The following is a 16,134-nucleotide window of genomic DNA, read 5'->3' as shown; positions in this document are numbered from 1 at the left end:
GATCTTTGTAACAGCTGGATGCTCCGCATAGTAAATATTACAAAAGCTTACGGTTAATAATATATCTATGACTGGCACTTTAACTTTAAAGCATTTATAATATTGTAAAGATTTCAACGAGTTTGACTCTATCTATTGGTATATATAAAAATAAATTAATTAAAAAAACAAATGGCCTTAAAACGAACTCCCCCTCGTCCTAACAGGAAATGGTACATTCCTGTTGACGTCCTGCGCGGGAGCGGAAAACGTGCATCCGGCTTTGAGGGAGAGGCCCGCCGTGCGTTCCTCCTATAGACAACAACGCCGGACCGAACTGTCCCGCTCCTGTTCCGTTCTTCTCCGAACAGCAGGTGCGTGAAGGGAACGGCCGTCGCTTCGCTGCGGTCGAGCTAGCATGACTGTCTGCTGCGCTAACTAGTGATCCGCGTTCGTTAAACCAGCTGGTTAGCTAGTTTGCATTCTGTCTGTCCGTCAGGCTGATCGTGACCGTCATGTTGGGATGAACCGTGGCTGTGTGGGTGATGGGGGGGGGGGGGGGGGTCCTTTAGACTTCCATTTATGTGCATCAATGGAAGTTATTCTGTTCACTTCTTTTCCAGCATGACTCGAGATTGGAAACCCGGAGACCTGATCTTTGCTAAAATGAAGGGCTATCCACACTGGCCTGCGAGAGTACGTTCAGACCGTCACCGTTTTGCCCCATCATCTGGGGGGGGGGGGGGTGACTTGTTGTTGTTTACGAGTAAATAGACTTTATTTATTTATCTCCACCAGATCGATGAAGTCCCCGATGGCGCTGTGAAGCTCTCCAATATCAAGTTCCCCATCTTCTTCTTCGGCACCCATGAAACGTTCGTAACTTGCAGCAAAGGAGGCTTTTGTTTCATTTCCTCTGCTCAGCGTTTTGTTCATTTAATGACAAAGAGATTTTCCCGAGTGGCCGAATAAATATTCGGCCTCTTTCCGCCGCCGCCTCGCATCGGAATGAATGAAATGTGCACCGTTGTCATTCAAACAGTGCGTTTCTTGGCCCCAAAGATATCTACCCATACCAGCTCAACAAAGAGAAGTACGCCAAGCCCAACAAGAGGAAGGGCTTCAACGAAGGCCTGTGGGAGATCGAGAACAACCCGAAGGTCGATCTGACGGCGCCCAAGGTAATCCTCCGAGCCTGCACCCCCGATCCTGTGGCATACGATGTTGGGGGGGGGGGTTGCCTACTTTGTTTTATTTTGAATCCAAATTGTTCTTCTGTTTAAAGCCGGTGCACCCAGAGACTCTCGCTGAAAAAGATTCAGACTGCAGCCCGGGAGGGGACGAGGACGCCGACGACAAGGGGATCAAATCCAAAGTACGTTTTTGCCCCCTGTAGGAAATACACGCCCACGACCGCCTCACTGCTTTGTGTTGTCAGCTTCGTCCTTCTTTTGCCGTGTTTTCCTCTGCTCTGCACGCTCGTCTATTTGATTAGCGCCGAAGTCCGAATCGGCACGGACGATGACCGTCGGATCGATGAGTGCAACAGCAGCCTCTGTGGAACAGAAGGCTGCTCGCTAACTTTTCTCCCTTTCAAGACTCGTTTAGCCCCCACCACGCTGCATCCTATGCTGTGTCTTGGGTGCATTCAGGTTCCAGGAAGTGAGGCTGAGCAGGAGGAGGAGGAGGAGGAGGAGATGGAGGAGGAGGAGGAGGAGGGGTCTCTGATCTCTGAGCAGGGTCCTCAGAACCAGGATGTACGTACTTTGCATGCTGGGATGCCATAAATCGGTGCAGGTCACCTCGTCCCATTTCCACGGGGAAGCATGCAAACACTGGTGGTTTGTTTCTGAGTTCTTATTGGTGGCCAGAAACACGCGAGGGTGCCGGATAGTTTGGTCGGAGCGAGGTTTGCCGTGAAAGCGAGTCTTCTTCTCCTGTGAGGCCACCCTGATGACTCGGTTGATGCTTGTCCTGCCTCCTGGATGCGCATCCAACAAAGCGACTGGTAGTTGGTGTGCTTTCATTTTTTTTTGCATGGCTCTCTGTGTGCTTTGGGGGAATGGTAAGTTTTACCTCAGTTTATGTCTAGAAAGAGTCTTGCTGTTTTTCAGGATTCCAGAAACTGGAGTTGCTCACAGCTGTAAGGGAGTATAAATAGTTGTTAAAGGCAAAAACCAAAAAAAAATGTTTTGGTATCCCGTGTCTTTTCTGCAGTTCTTAAAACTACAAATGAACTTCTGATAAGCCAATTTAAAAAAAAAAAAAAATTGTATCAGTTGATTATTTGCTGAAATGAACCATTTAAAGCCTCAAGTATCAAGAAAGGTCACAAAGATGAAAACAGCACTTTGTTTGCTATTTTTTTTTAGATTGCTTATTTCCCCAGATCATGGAGTAAATACCGCGTTCTGTGTGTGTGTGTGTTTGGACACAGTGGAGTGAAACAATGGTGCGTACAAAGAAAATGCAAAATGACCTTTGTCCACTAGATGGTGGTATTTGCAGTAACATTTAAAATGTGCTGACAGAATAACGAGTAACGCATTCAGTCGTTCAAGACTGAATATTTGCTTATTTGTCCACTTGGCTTTCGGTTTTTTAGCAGCTGTCTGTGAATCTAAAGAAAAGGTCGTGTACAGCCAAAGGTCATGTACAGCCAAAGGTCGTGTACCGGTTTACCGGTTTGTAAATTGTCCTGTAATTAACCATATGTGTCACGATTCAGGGCGCAGCGCAGCCGGAATCAGAAGTCTGTAAACCCAAGAGAGGAAGAAAGAAAAAGGTTGGGAGGATTAATTACTGCGTTTATATTCAAGTCTTTTATTTATTTATTGAATTAATGATTTATTTATTTTTTATTAAGAGTGATGTTGAGCAAGACACTGAAAAAGACAACGCTCCCGCTAGTCCTGCTAGCCCCACAGGTGAGAAGTGATAGAGAATGGCATCACTTTAAATGTACTGTAAAACATTTTATCTTTTGTTATGAGCATAAAGCCATCCTTTTACTTGAATCTGTTTTTGTGTGTGTGCGTGTGTGTGTGTGTGTGTGTGTGTGTGTGTGTGTGTGTGTGTGCGTGCGTGTGTGTGTCCTACTCAGCTGCAGAGGGTCCAAAACGAAGAGGCAGGAAGCCCAAAAGTGAGAAGTTACTTTTGCTTCAGCAGCAGGAGCAGCAAGGCTCAGGAAGTGAAATGTAAATATGATGAAATGAGCCACACACAGATTGGTTTGAAAGCTTTAAGCTATGAATGAGTACACTGAGAGCGAAAGATAAAGAGGAGCAGTTTCCAGTCTCGGAGGTCGGCTACCATCTGGTCGGACCCAGGACTGATTTCCTAGTTGACGGCGTGGATCTGAACGGAATCCTTTCCTCCCGTGTAGGGACGCTACGGAGTCCGACAGAAAGCGAAAGAGAGCAGCGGAGGACAAATCCAGAAGTGGAGAGGAGGATGAGGGCAAAGGAAAGGATGCAGACGCCCAGGAGCCTGAATCCAAGAAGAAGAAGCCGCCCAAGGACGGCACCTCCTCGGGCTCCGACGACGAAGAGGCAGGTGTTCCGCCCTCCGCGGTTTGAATCTGGTCTTCGGAATGTGATTTTTTTTTTTTTTCACTTCTGTTATTCGCAGAAAAACAAAGGCAGAAAGAAACAGCAAAACCCCGACGGTGACAAAGACGCGCGGCGGCGGAAAGCAGATGAGTTGAGGGAGTGAGTGCAGAATTATATACCTAGAATACCTGCGTTCCTTCTCCTGGTCCCTCCGACAGATCCCAGTTTAAAAATCCAGGCTCTGATTTGATCGGGGGGGGGGGAATAAAATATAAATGTTTTGCAGGTCAAACAAAGACGATGTGAAGCAAAATGAGGAGAGGACAGGAGTCAAGAAAAAGGGTGAGTGCTACTGGTGAACTGTGTGTGTCACACTGGAAATTACAAAACGGTGTGGTTGGTGTGTTGCCATGGCAACCAGCTACATGAGCTTTACATCCTGCCTCGCCGCCGTCGGGCATGGATCTAAAAGATGGCTTTTTTATTTATTTATTTATTTTAACAAACTGGGCAGAGTCACGCTGTCGTAGAACAAGATGAGGTTATGGTTTCCATGGCGTTATCACTGAAAACACAACAGAGCGTAAGGACGGCACGGGCGGCAAAGACGCAAGCGGTCGAAATAACTCCAAATGTATTTTCTTAAACAGAGAAAAAACAGCCTTTATTGACGTTCTGTTACAAATAGCCGTTAGGTAATCCCTTCACTTCCTGTTCTCTGCTCCGCAGAAGTATCCACCGACTTGAGACTCCAGAGGCTCCACAGCGAGATCAAGATTTCACTGAAAATCGACAACCCTGTAAGTTCCGTGAAATCACGCTCAGTTTCTAAACGCATCCTCGTGCGTTTGCTGCTTTTCAAGCATTGAATAATTTTGTTTTTTAAAGCCATTCAGGTTCTGCTGCGCATTCTAACGTTTTGTCCGTGAAAATACATTTTCATCTCGAAGCATCTCGGAAACCTCCCGCCACAAGAGAAACACGATTATACTGGAAAGTGCTCATTAAAAATGGACTGCCTAAACGCCATCCTCCTCATCATCGTCGCTTTCTTGTTCTATCCCCCTCGGTGTTCCCGCTCCCAACCCGGTAAGGATGTCAAGAAGTGTTTGGACGTGTTGGATGAGCTCAGCGCCCTCCAAGTGACGACACAGCACCTCCAGAAACACGGCGAGCTCATCGCCACGCTCAAAAAGGTCAAGCCTCCAAGCCGCGTCGGGGGGGGGGGGGGGGGGGGGGCGCCTTCAAGCTCCGTTCCTGAGTGCGTTCTCTCCCTCCGTCTTCTAGATTCGCCGATTCAAGGCCAGCCAGGACATCGTGGACAAGGCCACCATGCTGTACAACAAGTTTAAGAGCATGTTCCTGGTGGGGGAGGGCGACTGCGTGCTCAGCCAGGTGCTCAACAAGTCTCTGGCTGAGCAGCGGCAGCACGAGGAAGCCAAGAAAGGAGCGCTGAAAAGAGTGGAGCAAGCCAAGGAATACAGCTCAGGTACCCGTGAAGCATCATCATCGCCGGCGTCTGGTAGCAAAACGTTCTGGACGGATCTTGATGACATTTTAAACGACTCAATTCTGGAGATGATCCAGAAGAGATCCTGGATTAGGGATCAGTTTGAGATTTTCGGTAGCGTTGCAGTCAGAGGAGCTTCGGAATATTAATATCTGTTGATTATTGGCCGATGTGTATGAAATTTGATAGTCGTGTAGGGTGTGTGGGGGGTGTGGGGGGGGGGTTGTGATAAAGATCATTGAAGTGTTTCCGTACGTGTGCAGGTGGAGCGTCGTCTCCATTTCCTGGCGCACGGCGAAAGAGAAACTTAAAGAGGAACTAACCCAAACTATCATCCGGCCACCCAAATCCAATCAGCTTCTCCTTCAGCGATTGATTCACCAAAGCACGGTTGAACCGCTGGTGCGTCGCCCCGGCGATGAGGGCTGCGTCATGGGACCCGGTCTGCTGCTTGATGCTGAATCAATTATGAGCAGCTGGGTCATGTTGTAAACCCGAAAAGGAACGGAGACATTGAACTCTTCAGTTCCCTCGTAGGACGCCTGTGGTCGATGTTCTCAGTAGACTCATAACGCTCTCATCTGATGTCTGCAGCCGAATAATCCCCGCCCCCCCCCCATTCATTCTCTCAATCGATGCACTGTTTTTGCCTAAAGGTAGTGTCTGTGAAAGGTCCATTAGAGCAGGGCATGCCCAATCAACGTAAAATGTAATTTATCCCCCGTAGAGGTCTGGACCCTGACTTGTCGTCACGTGCTGCTGTGGGTTCTCCGTATGACTGAAGTCTGTGTTTCTCTTTGTGCCGCCTGAAGACAAGCTGTCAAATGGCGAGACCGTTGAGAAGAACCAGGAATCCGAGAGGACGAAGGTTCTTGAGACCTCAGTCGGAGAAAATTCCAGGTACCGGTGCTCCCCGCTTTTCAGACACGCCGGAGGCCGGCTGTTTTGCTCTGATGATTTAACCGACGATCCCGTTTGTTGTCTTTGCAGCCCGAAAGCTCAGGAAGAGTCGGCTTGAAGAAAAGAGGATGTTTGCTGCTGTCTTCAAAGCTTTGACTCGAGATCTCTCATCCAATCATTCCTTCGTGTCCGGTAACAAGTAGCAGTTTGTCGTTTGGTTTCTGTGCAAAGAGCCCCCACCCCCCCACTCGGAAACTGACTGCATATTTTATTTTTTTTAACTTGTGTACCGTCTATCTTCGTGTCTCAGTGTGAAGGCTACAATAAATAAATTAAAAAGGCCAAGAATTTATAGATCTGGCTCTGAATATAGACGCTCCACTTTTTTAAGTCGCTGTCCATTGATTTAGTTCTGGTTTCGAGGCATTACGACTCTGTCGCAGCATAGCCCCACAGATAAAAATCTACGGTTTGCTCAACCCTCTGTTTTTAACATAGATGTAAATAAGTATTTTTCGTGCCTATGATAAGCTGTTTCAGAATAATAAAGTAGTTCATAGACAAAAGCCATCCTTTTGTGTCTGTGCATATATTTAAATAGCATTTATTTTTTTATTGTAATCCCATACACGGCCACTAGTGCCTGCCGCCACAGATGCGTCATCGGTCCAGAAACACTTCACCGAACTTGGATAACAGTTTACAGGAATTGCATCATCGTATCACTTTTTAGGGAACAAATAAGCTTTTTCTGGGAAGCTTCATTATTTTCCAGTAAATATTTATTTCAAACAAGAGAACGTAAGAAAATGTTTCTCAAATGTGTAACAGTTCTTTTTGAAATATAAAACTGTAATCTGCAACCCGAAGCTGCTCAAACGAGGCGCATCAGTTAAATGCTCCTCGGTCCACGTATGGGAAGGCCAGGAAGTCTCCCAGCTTCTTCCCTTTATCGTCGTAGTGGAGCATCCGGAAGCACTTGTCGCAGAAGAGGCAGGGATCGCTCGGAGCGAACCGGTCGTTGGTCGTGAGCCATCTGGAGAGAGAGCGGGACGCTCAACTTGTGCTTTACTTCACATCGAAGCTGCCGATGCGCCGCCGCGTTCACTCACCGTCCAATGAAGACGTGGCAAACGACACACTTCTGTGTGGTGAAGCGGTGCTTGTGCGTCATTAGTGGGTACAGCTTCTTGTCCAAGCAGTCGTTCTTATGGGCCAACCTGGAGAATGTGGAAGGAGAGGGATGAGGTATATTTGATACTTTGACTCAACGGATCCATCCGAAACAAGCGACTTTCTACAGCGTTAAAATATTTCTCATATTTACGGGCGCTTTCCGTGACATTTGATGTGCTAAATAAGTAAACGCATTTCACTAACCTGATGTCTGTGAAGATAACGATGTGTTCACAGTCTCCCTGGTGACAGTAGAGGTATGGGAAACCCACTTTAAGAGTCAGATCCACGAACTTCGTGTCGTCCATGTTGGCCTGGCCGGAGGACGGGAAGCCGTGGCTCTTTGCCCAGTCGATGACGGTCCTGTGAACACGCAGAAAGTACGTCACACGCACGCCGTCTGGAATTCATGCAATTCTTTAATGTTCCGGATTGAGCAAGTCGGTCAGAAACCCACTCCCCTCAAAGGTCATTACTTACCCTGATGCAAAACATTTTTTATCAGTAATGATCAAATACCAAGAAAGAGACTACATTTGTGTCGCCTTTGAGTGTGTTGCTCTCCAGCTTATTGTAAACTGTAAGGTACAATATCCCCCCCCCCCCCCCCTCAAACTCCTCACTGATGCATCCCCGTCTCGCTGGTTCACCCCCCCACTCGGGAAGAAACAATGTGGGGTTTTGTTTATTCCTCAAACGACTGAATGCTTTTCTCTCATGGACGAGGTTAATTGGAAATACGACTCCGGGGAATGACAACAATGAGAGCACAGTTTCAGTTGGGAGACGACTCTCAGTGTGACCGGAGGAAGGTCAATGCAATGATTCCCATCAAAGATAATGATCCTGGTCGTTTGTGCTCTGTGTTCTGCTCAATGCAACAGCTTGATGAGAACGGGAATCACAAGGAGTATAAAGTCCTGTAAAATAAAGACGTGCTTGTTCTCGTCTTATCAATTTGGTTTCTTAAAAGGTCACATATTGATTACAGAACGACGCAAACTACGCCGGATTGACTGGATGGTTTAATTTAGCAGTTTTGGGGTTGACTGGATGGTTTGATTTAGCAGTTTTGGGGTTGCTAATGACCCCAAACCACCAAATATTAGTGTAGAAACATGTCCCCCTTTAAGCAACAGCGGTGGAAATAAAAGCAATGTTTCAAATTGAGTAGAATTAACCCTTTATGGGGTGAGTGACTATTTTTGATCATTTGAGTTTTCACATGCATTCTGATGAGTGCCCTATAAAGGGTTAATTTAAGTAATAACATAAAGCCATGTAAAGACGTACATGCTGATGTCCTGGCACTCTGGGAATCGCATGTCTCTGTAGAAAACACCCTCGAAGAAGAAGAAAGCCGACTTGAAATGATCCTGAAATACAAAATACAAGATTCAAGTACAACCAGTCACCGAATACGACTCAACCACAACCAACACAGGATTATTTATACAAATTATACTGTTTGCATTCTTAAACATAAAAGCATTTTAAGTCATTCTTTTCTGCCATTCATGTACCGAAAATAAACTGACCCGAAATGACATTTTAGCGTACCCCTAATGGATGGATACAGAACCCACATCCTACGTCGGATGCGCAGTATGTTCAGATCTCACGGAGTACGTGCGACTTTGGACTCACTGCACACGTCCTTACTTTGCTGATGAAGTCCGGAGCCATGCCCGGCGTGTTGCTAAACTCTCCACAGATTTGCAAGTCGTTGATGCAGCAGATGCCATCCCTGAGATCTGCCAAGCTGTGCGAGCCCGTCATTAGGAGAGTCACGTAGGGTCTGATTTTGCTATACTGGGTGGGGGGGGTGGTGGTGGGGAGAGGAAATCTCAGCACAATTGACAATTCTAGACTTGTAGATTTCGAGGTTTTGGGCAAGAAGCTCACATTCTCAATGATGGATGGGTAGTAGACGTTGATGGTTAGAATGACCTCTCCTTCAGGGATCATGTCCTCCACTGACTCGACCATCACGCCAACAGTTAGACGCTCCTGCAGTCCAAGCGTAGAGAGAAGACATGACATATTCATAAATGCACATTGCTGGAGGCCACTAAACTATTCCCACGGGCGGATCCTGAACAAACCCACCAGTTCCTCTGCGAAGCGATCGTGTCGATTCTTGGCGCCCTTCGACGAAGCTTTGCAAGTCTGTCGCTTTTTTCTCTGTCTGCAAAAAAACAAAACAATGACAGCGTTGAACACGTCCGCACGCCGTTTCTCTTATGGCAGCGCAAATTATAACAAGCGAAGGGAAGGGTCATACACGAGCGTTCTCAAAGTTGAGTCTGGAGGCACGACGCTGGGATCGGGCTGCTGATCTTGAGGATGGCAATGGAGGGAATCTGGGCTTGAAGAAAGGAAACAAAGTCATGAAAGTCAGAGGCAGAGATGGTTAAAAACAGAAAAGTCATCCTCCATCACCGAAATGCTAAAACACTACCGTACAACAATGTCAAATAAAAGTGTCGCAGTTGGAGAGGCAGGATGTTGTAGAAGCTAGAACCATTTTTTTTTACATGATTTGGAGAGTCTTCCTAAGAATATCTGACAATATATGCCCCTTTTTTTTGCATGTTTGGGAGGTTCTTGACCTCCTCAGTGACCTCTGCCGAAGAGTCACTGATTCGTGACACACAGGAAATGTAAAGACCCCACGAACAGGAACATTTTCATGCGTATTCCTGGTGAGGAATACCCTCCCGTTAGCAAACAGAAGGATTAGCCTTCGTACCTGCAGATGGATTTCAGTTCCTCCAGGGTCTCCGCGCTGATCCCCGTGTCGGTCGCGAACCGGGCGTGAAACGTGTCCTCGTCCTCCCCCCGGTAGGAGTAGTCGCTCGGCCTCAGTCTCTTCAGCCACTCGTTTCTAAAAGAGCCGATGTGAAATGGTTTGGTGTTGACGTCGACGTATTCGTGGTCTGGGATGTTTGTTTCGCTATCTGTCGGCGTCCTGCTCGCCGCCATTTTTTTTGTTTTGTTTTTTTTCACTGTAACTGCGCAGTGGGTGAAGGATGACGGGTAATGTAGTTTTTACGACGAGCGACGAGGCTCATTCAGGTAAAAAAAAAAACTACGTGTTTTTTTTTTCATTTTTGTTTTCCGCAATGAAAACAAATGAAATGCATAGAAATACAATTAATAAAAATGATATAAAAAAACATTGCATTTCAAAGTGATAAATATAATGAACTTGACCTTCATTTTTAAATACAGTAAATGTTATACACACATCCGGTTTATATAAAGTATGGGTGAATATAATGGATATTCACTTGCAGTTGAATCACGTATTCATTCGCAAAAGTTTTCGTTGTCTTGATGAGTGCAGATTCAGATGAGTCATTCAGAATTTAATTTAAAAAAAGGTTGCTCAAAGTTCAAGGGGAATAAAATATCTGCGAATGCGTCAAGATAAGGAGACGTTTGTGGGCTGATGTTGGAAACCTCGCCCCCTACTGTCATGTTACATTATAAATATCGGGAGATGTGGACTCAGTGCTGCATTTGGAAGACGGGAAAAGTCCTGCAACAACAGAGATTAGTTAACTTCCAATAAGGAAAAGGCATCAGCTGCTTTTGAACTGACACTGAAAATGGGGGCGATGGAAAAATCACTACAACAGGTTGGTTATGTTTTAGGGCAAAGCTTTTTTCTCTCTATGTTTTCCTTTTGAATGTCAACGTTGTGGTTTGAATGATGCTGGTTCTGTATCATAATTTAATAATCACGGAAATGCATAAACTCATGCAAACCGGAAACCAAACATTTGCCTTCAATCGAGGAGCAGGTGACTGCAGCGACACAGGTGACCAGAATGAACTTAATTGCGCGCGGGGAGATGGAAAATGCTCTGAAATGATAGATGTTAATGAAGGAAAAGCAAATTTAAGTGTTATCAGGATTTGTGACACATCTTTGTTGTATTGTATCCCCCCCCCTGTTTCAGATGGATCTAAGCAATTCCAGCGAGGATGCAATGTAAGTGTGTTTGTTGATGGTGATAATGATTATAATAATGCATGCAACAATGTAAATATTACAGTCCTTTCAAACGGCGTTCATGTCAAAAATGCAACAGATGATGTCTGAATGTATTTGTTTGTTTCTTTAACCCATGAATACAAATATTTACACACGATTATGACTCTGTAGAGAGAACTGGGCTTTTTTGATTTTGATGTTCTTGATTTCCCAGACGTTTATTTTCCTTGCTGTCTGATGCATGTGGTTTCTGACTGGATTACACACCTACAGTTGTGTATTAGCGCTGTGCTCCCCAGTTAATCTGCCTCAGATTGGCGACGCTGTGACGGAACGCTACATCGCAATCGGCCACTGCGTGTCGTCGCCACAGAATAAAGAACCAAGTTCAACCAGCCACACTTTCTCATGTGACCATCAAGCAAAGCGACAACAAAAGTGGTGTCAAAATAAAAACATAATCAGGATACAATGCGCTTCCCTCAGTCAAGTTGCTAAGCTACGTGTTGCATGTGCTTCATTCACGCCAGTAGCAATGATCAAAAGCAAACAATTATTACAATAATTCTAATAGAGGACAGCACGGTGGACAGAAGGCCCTTGGTTCGATTCCACCTTGGGTCTTTCTGTGAGGAGGTGTGCATGTTCTCCCCGTTTCTGCGTGGGTTCTCCGCCAGGTTCTCCGGCTTCTGGCTGCCGCTAAAAAAATAGACAATTTGGATTGGACTGGTGACTCCTCCAGGGTGTGCCCCGCCTTTCGGCCATAGTCAGCTGGGATGGGCTCCAGCAAAACCCGTGACCCGAATTTGGATAAGCAGCTGATGAAGGAATTATAATTATCGTGTCATCATATTAGCAAGCCCGGTACTGACTTTGTCCCTCGTCCAGTCTAACTGTAGTCTGCTGCTGGTCACCGCACGCGCCCAGGCAACGTGGGTGAAGTGTATTGCCTAAGGACACAACGATAGTGTACACGTGTGCCTGAACCGGGAATTGAACCGCCAACCTCTTGCCAACCTCTCGATCATAGGACGACCCTCCCTACCACTGCGCCACCATCGCCCTTATAAACTGTAAAAGTAAAATTGTCAGACAAACACACACAAAATATCTCGACTGACGTGATGTGCTAGCTAAATGTTGTTCAGGTAGGTAAACCGGCCTGTCCTTTGATCATACCACAAATGCTGTCCCAGTGTGTCATACATAACACGGGCTGATTGTAATCTGAAAATTAAAAATAAATAAAAGTGTGACGATCAACAATTTGCCCTGGTTTGTTACAGCACTAGAGGGGATTAACTGAAATCTCTGAAGGTCTCATGACAAATTTGGCACGCTTTTATTCAGGTCACCTAAGATGGATTTGCAGCTTGCGCTGAAGGATTGCACCGCCGCCCTTGAACTCTTTCTGACCAACAAGTTTGCCGATGCTTTGGCTCTCTTAAAACCCTGGTAAGTTACCAACCGTTACGTTGTGCCTCACTGTTGATTTGAAATACAACTACGGTTGCATAATTGCATTTGTCCTCTCCAGGAGGAGAGAGAGCATGTACCACGCGGTGGGCTACAGCAGCATCTTGGTAATGCAGGCAGGGATGACGTTTGATCCGAAGGACATGGAGGACGCGATGACATCACTGGGCGAATCCCTGCAGACATGCCAAAGGTTTCAATCATTTAAAAATGAACCCGTTTAAGACTATCATCAACGTGTGGGATGGTCATTGATCCATTGATCGCCTCTTCAAGAGTTGAGGCGCTATCCGTCTGAATTTATCCCCATGTAATATGTGATCTTAGATTCCGGAAAAAAACTGGGATAATTGAGACCATAACCAGCCTGTGGTATCGGACACCGGCTGAGAAGCCTACGGAGGGTAAGCGATGAACTCCTGCAGCCTCTTGACTTCACCATAAAGGGGAATCATTGAGAAAAGGATGGTCGATTAAAAATGGAGTTTGGTGCAGCTGAGATTGTAAAAATGTCAAGATGCATTGGATTTTCAACAATGTTCATGGATCTAAAAAATGTAATCGGTATGCACATTGCTGCGTTATATTTCCTTAACTTTGCGTGTGACGTTCTTGTCGACAGTTGAGATGCACGCAGAGCTCTGCTACGCTGAAGTTCTCCTGCAGAAGGGGGTTCTCTCGTTCCTGGATGAGAGTATAATTGGCTTCATCAAAGGAGGGATGAGGATGCGAAACAGCTACCAGATTTACAAGTAAGAGGATGCAATGCTGTAGTCATAAACCGGAGAATTTAATGTTTTTTACTGTGTTGTCTCGCCTGCCAGGGATTGCCAGGCTTTTGCAGATGTGACAAAAGACACGGAGGTGCAGAGGCCCACATATTCTCATTTTAAGGGTGGCATCAACATGGGCATTGGATCATTTAACCTGGTGAGAGCCATAGGAGGCAGCATCATTATTAAAACAGAGTTTACATCACATTTTATAGCCATATTGTATGTCCAGGCTTTCATTTTCTCCTGCGTAGATGTCTTGCTGTGTGACATAGAAGGTCAATGAAATGGGAATGAACAAAGATTTACCAATAAGTCACGTGAGGATTAGTTGTTTTTTTCTCTCCCATTTTCTTTAGATGCTTTCTCTCTTTCCATCCAGAGTCCTCAGACTGATGGAGTTTTTGGGCTTCTCAGGGGATAGGGTATGCGCAAATCAATTTATTTGCAAAGATGGAGCCCATTTCTTTTCTTTTTAAGAGAAGTCCTAATACTAGTTGTAAAACTGATCTTATGTGGCATCGTCACTATTGCAGGAAATTGGTTTGTCTGAGTTGAGACAGGGAGCATCCAGCAACAGCCTGCGCTCTATCCTCAGCACCCTGACCCTGCTGATGTTTCATCTCTACATTACAGTGATTCTGGGTGAGAAAAACTGCTATATTTCAATCCCTTCTTCATTTGTCAATAAACAGCAGTTTATTACTCTGTATAGGACTTTTTAATGGTTTGAAAATCCTTGTTTTGCCCTTCCGTCTTTCTTGGGCAGGTATTGGTGATGGGAACCTGACGGAGGCTGAGGTGCTGCTGAAGCCCTACAATGAGAGGTTCCCAAATGTAAACGCGTTTTTGTTCTTATAAAAAAAAAAAGAAATGGCTGATTCTGATGGAAAATGTGTTTTGTTTTGCACCCTTCATTGAAACTTAATTATTATTATGGATTTGTTTCTTATGCACAGGGAGCCCTCATGCTTTTCTACACTGCAAGAATCGCTTTGCTCAAGGGGAACTTCACATTTGTGAGTACTCAGTACTGTAGTAATAATCTATTTTGTTTTGAAAGAAAACTGTGCACCTATTCTGTCTCTCTGCAGGCTCAGGAGAAGTTCCTGGCATGCATTGCAGCGCAGCACGAGTGGCGTCAGGTTCAGCACCTGTGTTACTGGGAGCTGATGTGGGCTTACTCCTTTGAGCTAAATTGGAAGGAGGCGTATCGATATGCCGACCTGCTCAGCAAAGAGAGCAAATGGTCACAGGTAAATTGTGTAACCGTTTGTCCTGATGTTAAGCTATGTGTGTGTGTGTGTGTGTGTGTTTAACCTCTTATGACCGGTTTACACGGCTCTTGTAGGCCATCTATGTTTTCCAGAAAGCTGCCATCTTAAGCATGTTACCCGATGAAGAAGTGACTGCACTGGGAGAAAATGTGGTCGAATTATTCAGGTGTGCTCAAGAACATCGTTATCATCGCCCACAGTTCGGCTGCAAGTGCTGCACTCGTCGTAGCGTACGGTAACTGGGGCATCTTGTGGGTTGCAGGCAAGTGGACGGTCTCAGACTGAGGATTGCTGGAAAATCGATTCCAACAGAGAAGTTTGCAGCAAAGAAGGCTCAGCGATACTTCTCTGATAACCCTGTGAAGTTGGTTGTTCCTGCTTTGGTAAGAAATAGCAATACATGGTTATCAAACCAGTTCTCATTTTAAAAATAACTATTTTGTTTTCGAAAGGAAATTATGTACGTGTGGAATGGTTTCACAATAGTCGGCAAAAGACCCGAGTTGACTAGACTCATTTTGTCCACGTTGGAGAAAGCAGAGGAGCAACTTGGAAATGACCAAAGTAAGGAGGAGGACAGAAATTTAAAGTTTCCTTTATTGTGCATGCAGTAACTTTATTCCCCGTGTAGATCCATCCGTGTATCACCTGGATGACCAGTGTGTGGTCCAGCTGCTAAAGGGCCTGTGTCTGAAACAGCTGGGGTGTCTGGTCCAGGCTGAGCTCTGCTTCAATCGGGTCATTGCCAGGTTGGTCTTAACAGTCGCGGCGCTGTCAGAACAGTCACCTTCTTACAGTATGCAGGTTCCTAACTTAGAAAAGAAAATAGTCATAATGTTTCCACAGTTTAACAAACTTTGTGGTTAGACATCATGGTGTACTAATTTGTTTTCTTATGTTTATGAAAGTCATAAATATTGGTTTGCATTCTTGTTTCCTGTTTTTAAGTTTAAATAGAGAATGTCAATTGAATCTGACTTTAATCGCACGCTTTAATTTTCTGTTATTTGTGCAGTGAGAATGATATAAAGTTTGACAGCTACCTGGTGCCATTTACCATGTTCGAGTTAGGCTTGTTGCACAAGCAGAAAGGTGACACCAAGATGGCCATCACTGTGATAGAAAATGCCAAGTAAGTGTTTCTAGTCCAAGGAGCCCAGTGTTTTGTTCCACATATGTACTTCTTTTTATTAATGTGTTTTAATATCATCAAAAACTTATGAACTGCCCTGTAAAAAAACAGCAGCAATTGTAATCTGTGTGACATGCGCTGCAATTTTGCAAAGGGCTAATGCGTGCTCTCATTTGTAGGGTGAACTACAAAGACTACAACATGGAGTCGAGGCTTCACTTCCGCATCCATGCAGCGCTCGACGCCATGGACTCGCCTTTGGTCAAGCATGCCCCTTATCGCACATCGGCTTAAGTGATACCATGTGACTGAAACAAAACCGTTTAATAAAGATATATAAATAAATATTTTCTATTT

At 45.3% G+C, this 16,134-nt stretch overlaps 3 protein-coding genes across 3 annotated transcripts; 2 read left to right on the top strand and 1 right to left on the bottom strand.

Annotated features, from left to right (window-relative positions):
- Positions 1 to 243: 243 nt before the first annotated feature.
- Positions 244 to 6,503, top strand: psip1a (PC4 and SFRS1 interacting protein 1a). Its single transcript, XM_068751503.1, has 17 exons — positions 244 to 353; positions 603 to 675; positions 778 to 854; positions 1,022 to 1,160; positions 1,265 to 1,354; positions 1,632 to 1,736; positions 2,708 to 2,764; positions 2,846 to 2,906; positions 3,083 to 3,176; positions 3,365 to 3,530; positions 3,610 to 3,689; positions 3,817 to 3,872; positions 4,260 to 4,330; positions 4,625 to 4,726; positions 4,818 to 5,019; positions 5,853 to 5,940; positions 6,031 to 6,503. Exons 2-17 carry the CDS (start codon positions 604 to 606, stop codon positions 6,056 to 6,058), a joined length of 1,488 nt encoding a protein of 495 aa, XP_068607604.1. The 5' UTR covers positions 244 to 353; position 603; the 3' UTR covers positions 6,059 to 6,503.
- Positions 6,504 to 6,567: 64 nt separating this feature from the next.
- Positions 6,568 to 10,101, bottom strand: snapc3 (small nuclear RNA activating complex, polypeptide 3). The gene is made up of 9 exons (XM_068751506.1): positions 9,869 to 10,101; positions 9,401 to 9,484; positions 9,226 to 9,304; positions 9,022 to 9,126; positions 8,779 to 8,928; positions 8,410 to 8,492; positions 7,321 to 7,479; positions 7,053 to 7,160; positions 6,568 to 6,976 (listed from the first exon to the last, which is right to left on the bottom strand). The coding sequence occupies exons 1-9, from the start codon at positions 10,099 to 10,101 to the stop codon at positions 6,829 to 6,831; spliced, it is 1,149 nt and encodes a 382-aa protein (XP_068607607.1). The 3' UTR covers positions 6,568 to 6,828.
- A 629-nt stretch (positions 10,102 to 10,730) lies between these two features.
- On the top strand, positions 10,731 to 16,071 carry LOC137907183 (tetratricopeptide repeat protein 39B-like). Its single transcript, XM_068751504.1, has 18 exons — positions 10,731 to 10,760; positions 11,085 to 11,116; positions 12,470 to 12,574; positions 12,657 to 12,788; positions 12,923 to 12,999; positions 13,218 to 13,347; positions 13,420 to 13,525; positions 13,728 to 13,793; positions 13,905 to 14,013; positions 14,138 to 14,205; positions 14,328 to 14,387; positions 14,463 to 14,624; positions 14,720 to 14,811; positions 14,908 to 15,028; positions 15,098 to 15,209; positions 15,277 to 15,394; positions 15,661 to 15,777; positions 15,957 to 16,071. Exons 1-18 carry the CDS (start codon positions 10,731 to 10,733, stop codon positions 16,069 to 16,071), a joined length of 1,752 nt encoding a protein of 583 aa, XP_068607605.1.
- Positions 16,072 to 16,134: the final 63 nt, after the last annotated feature.

The sequence above is a fragment of the Brachionichthys hirsutus genome, chromosome 17 (assembly GCF_040956055.1).
Source record: "Brachionichthys hirsutus isolate HB-005 chromosome 17, CSIRO-AGI_Bhir_v1, whole genome shotgun sequence".
NCBI classification, from domain to species: Eukaryota; Metazoa; Chordata; class Actinopteri; order Lophiiformes; family Brachionichthyidae; genus Brachionichthys; species Brachionichthys hirsutus.
The sequence above is the reverse complement of the archived record's forward strand: the minus strand, read 5'-3'. Positions and strand labels throughout refer to the sequence as shown.

What these genes read in the sequence shown, in the direction of transcription:
- psip1a (XM_068751503.1), top strand. Translation starts at nt 604, where the DNA reads ATGACTCGAGATTGGAAACCCGGAGACCTGATCTTTGCTAAAATGAAG. An exon ending in ACAAGGGGATCAAATCCAAA is followed by an intron (nt 1,355 to 1,631) that starts GTACGTTTTTGC and finishes GGGTGCATTCAG; the next exon opens with GTTCCAGGAAGTGAGGCTGA. An exon ending in AGAGAGGAAGAAAGAAAAAG is followed by an intron (nt 2,765 to 2,845) that starts GTTGGGAGGATT and finishes TTTTTTATTAAG; the next exon opens with AGTGATGTTGAGCAAGACAC.
- snapc3 (XM_068751506.1), bottom strand. Translation starts at nt 10,101, where the DNA reads ATGGCGGCGAGCAGGACGCCGACAGATAGCGAAACAAACATCCCAGAC. An exon ending in GAACTGAAATCCATCTGCAG is followed by an intron (nt 9,485 to 9,868) that starts GTACGAAGGCTA and finishes CCTTTCTTCAAG; the next exon opens with CCCAGATTCCCTCCATTGCC. An exon ending in ATCGCTTCGCAGAGGAACTG is followed by an intron (nt 9,127 to 9,225) that starts GTGGGTTTGTTC and finishes CTTGGACTGCAG; the next exon opens with GAGCGTCTAACTGTTGGCGT.
- LOC137907183 (XM_068751504.1), top strand. Translation starts at nt 10,731, where the DNA reads ATGGGGGCGATGGAAAAATCACTACAACAG. An exon ending in GGCTGAGAAGCCTACGGAGG is followed by an intron (nt 13,000 to 13,217) that starts GTAAGCGATGAA and finishes TCTTGTCGACAG; the next exon opens with TTGAGATGCACGCAGAGCTC. An exon ending in CTACATTACAGTGATTCTGG is followed by an intron (nt 14,014 to 14,137) that starts GTGAGAAAAACT and finishes TTTCTTGGGCAG; the next exon opens with GTATTGGTGATGGGAACCTG.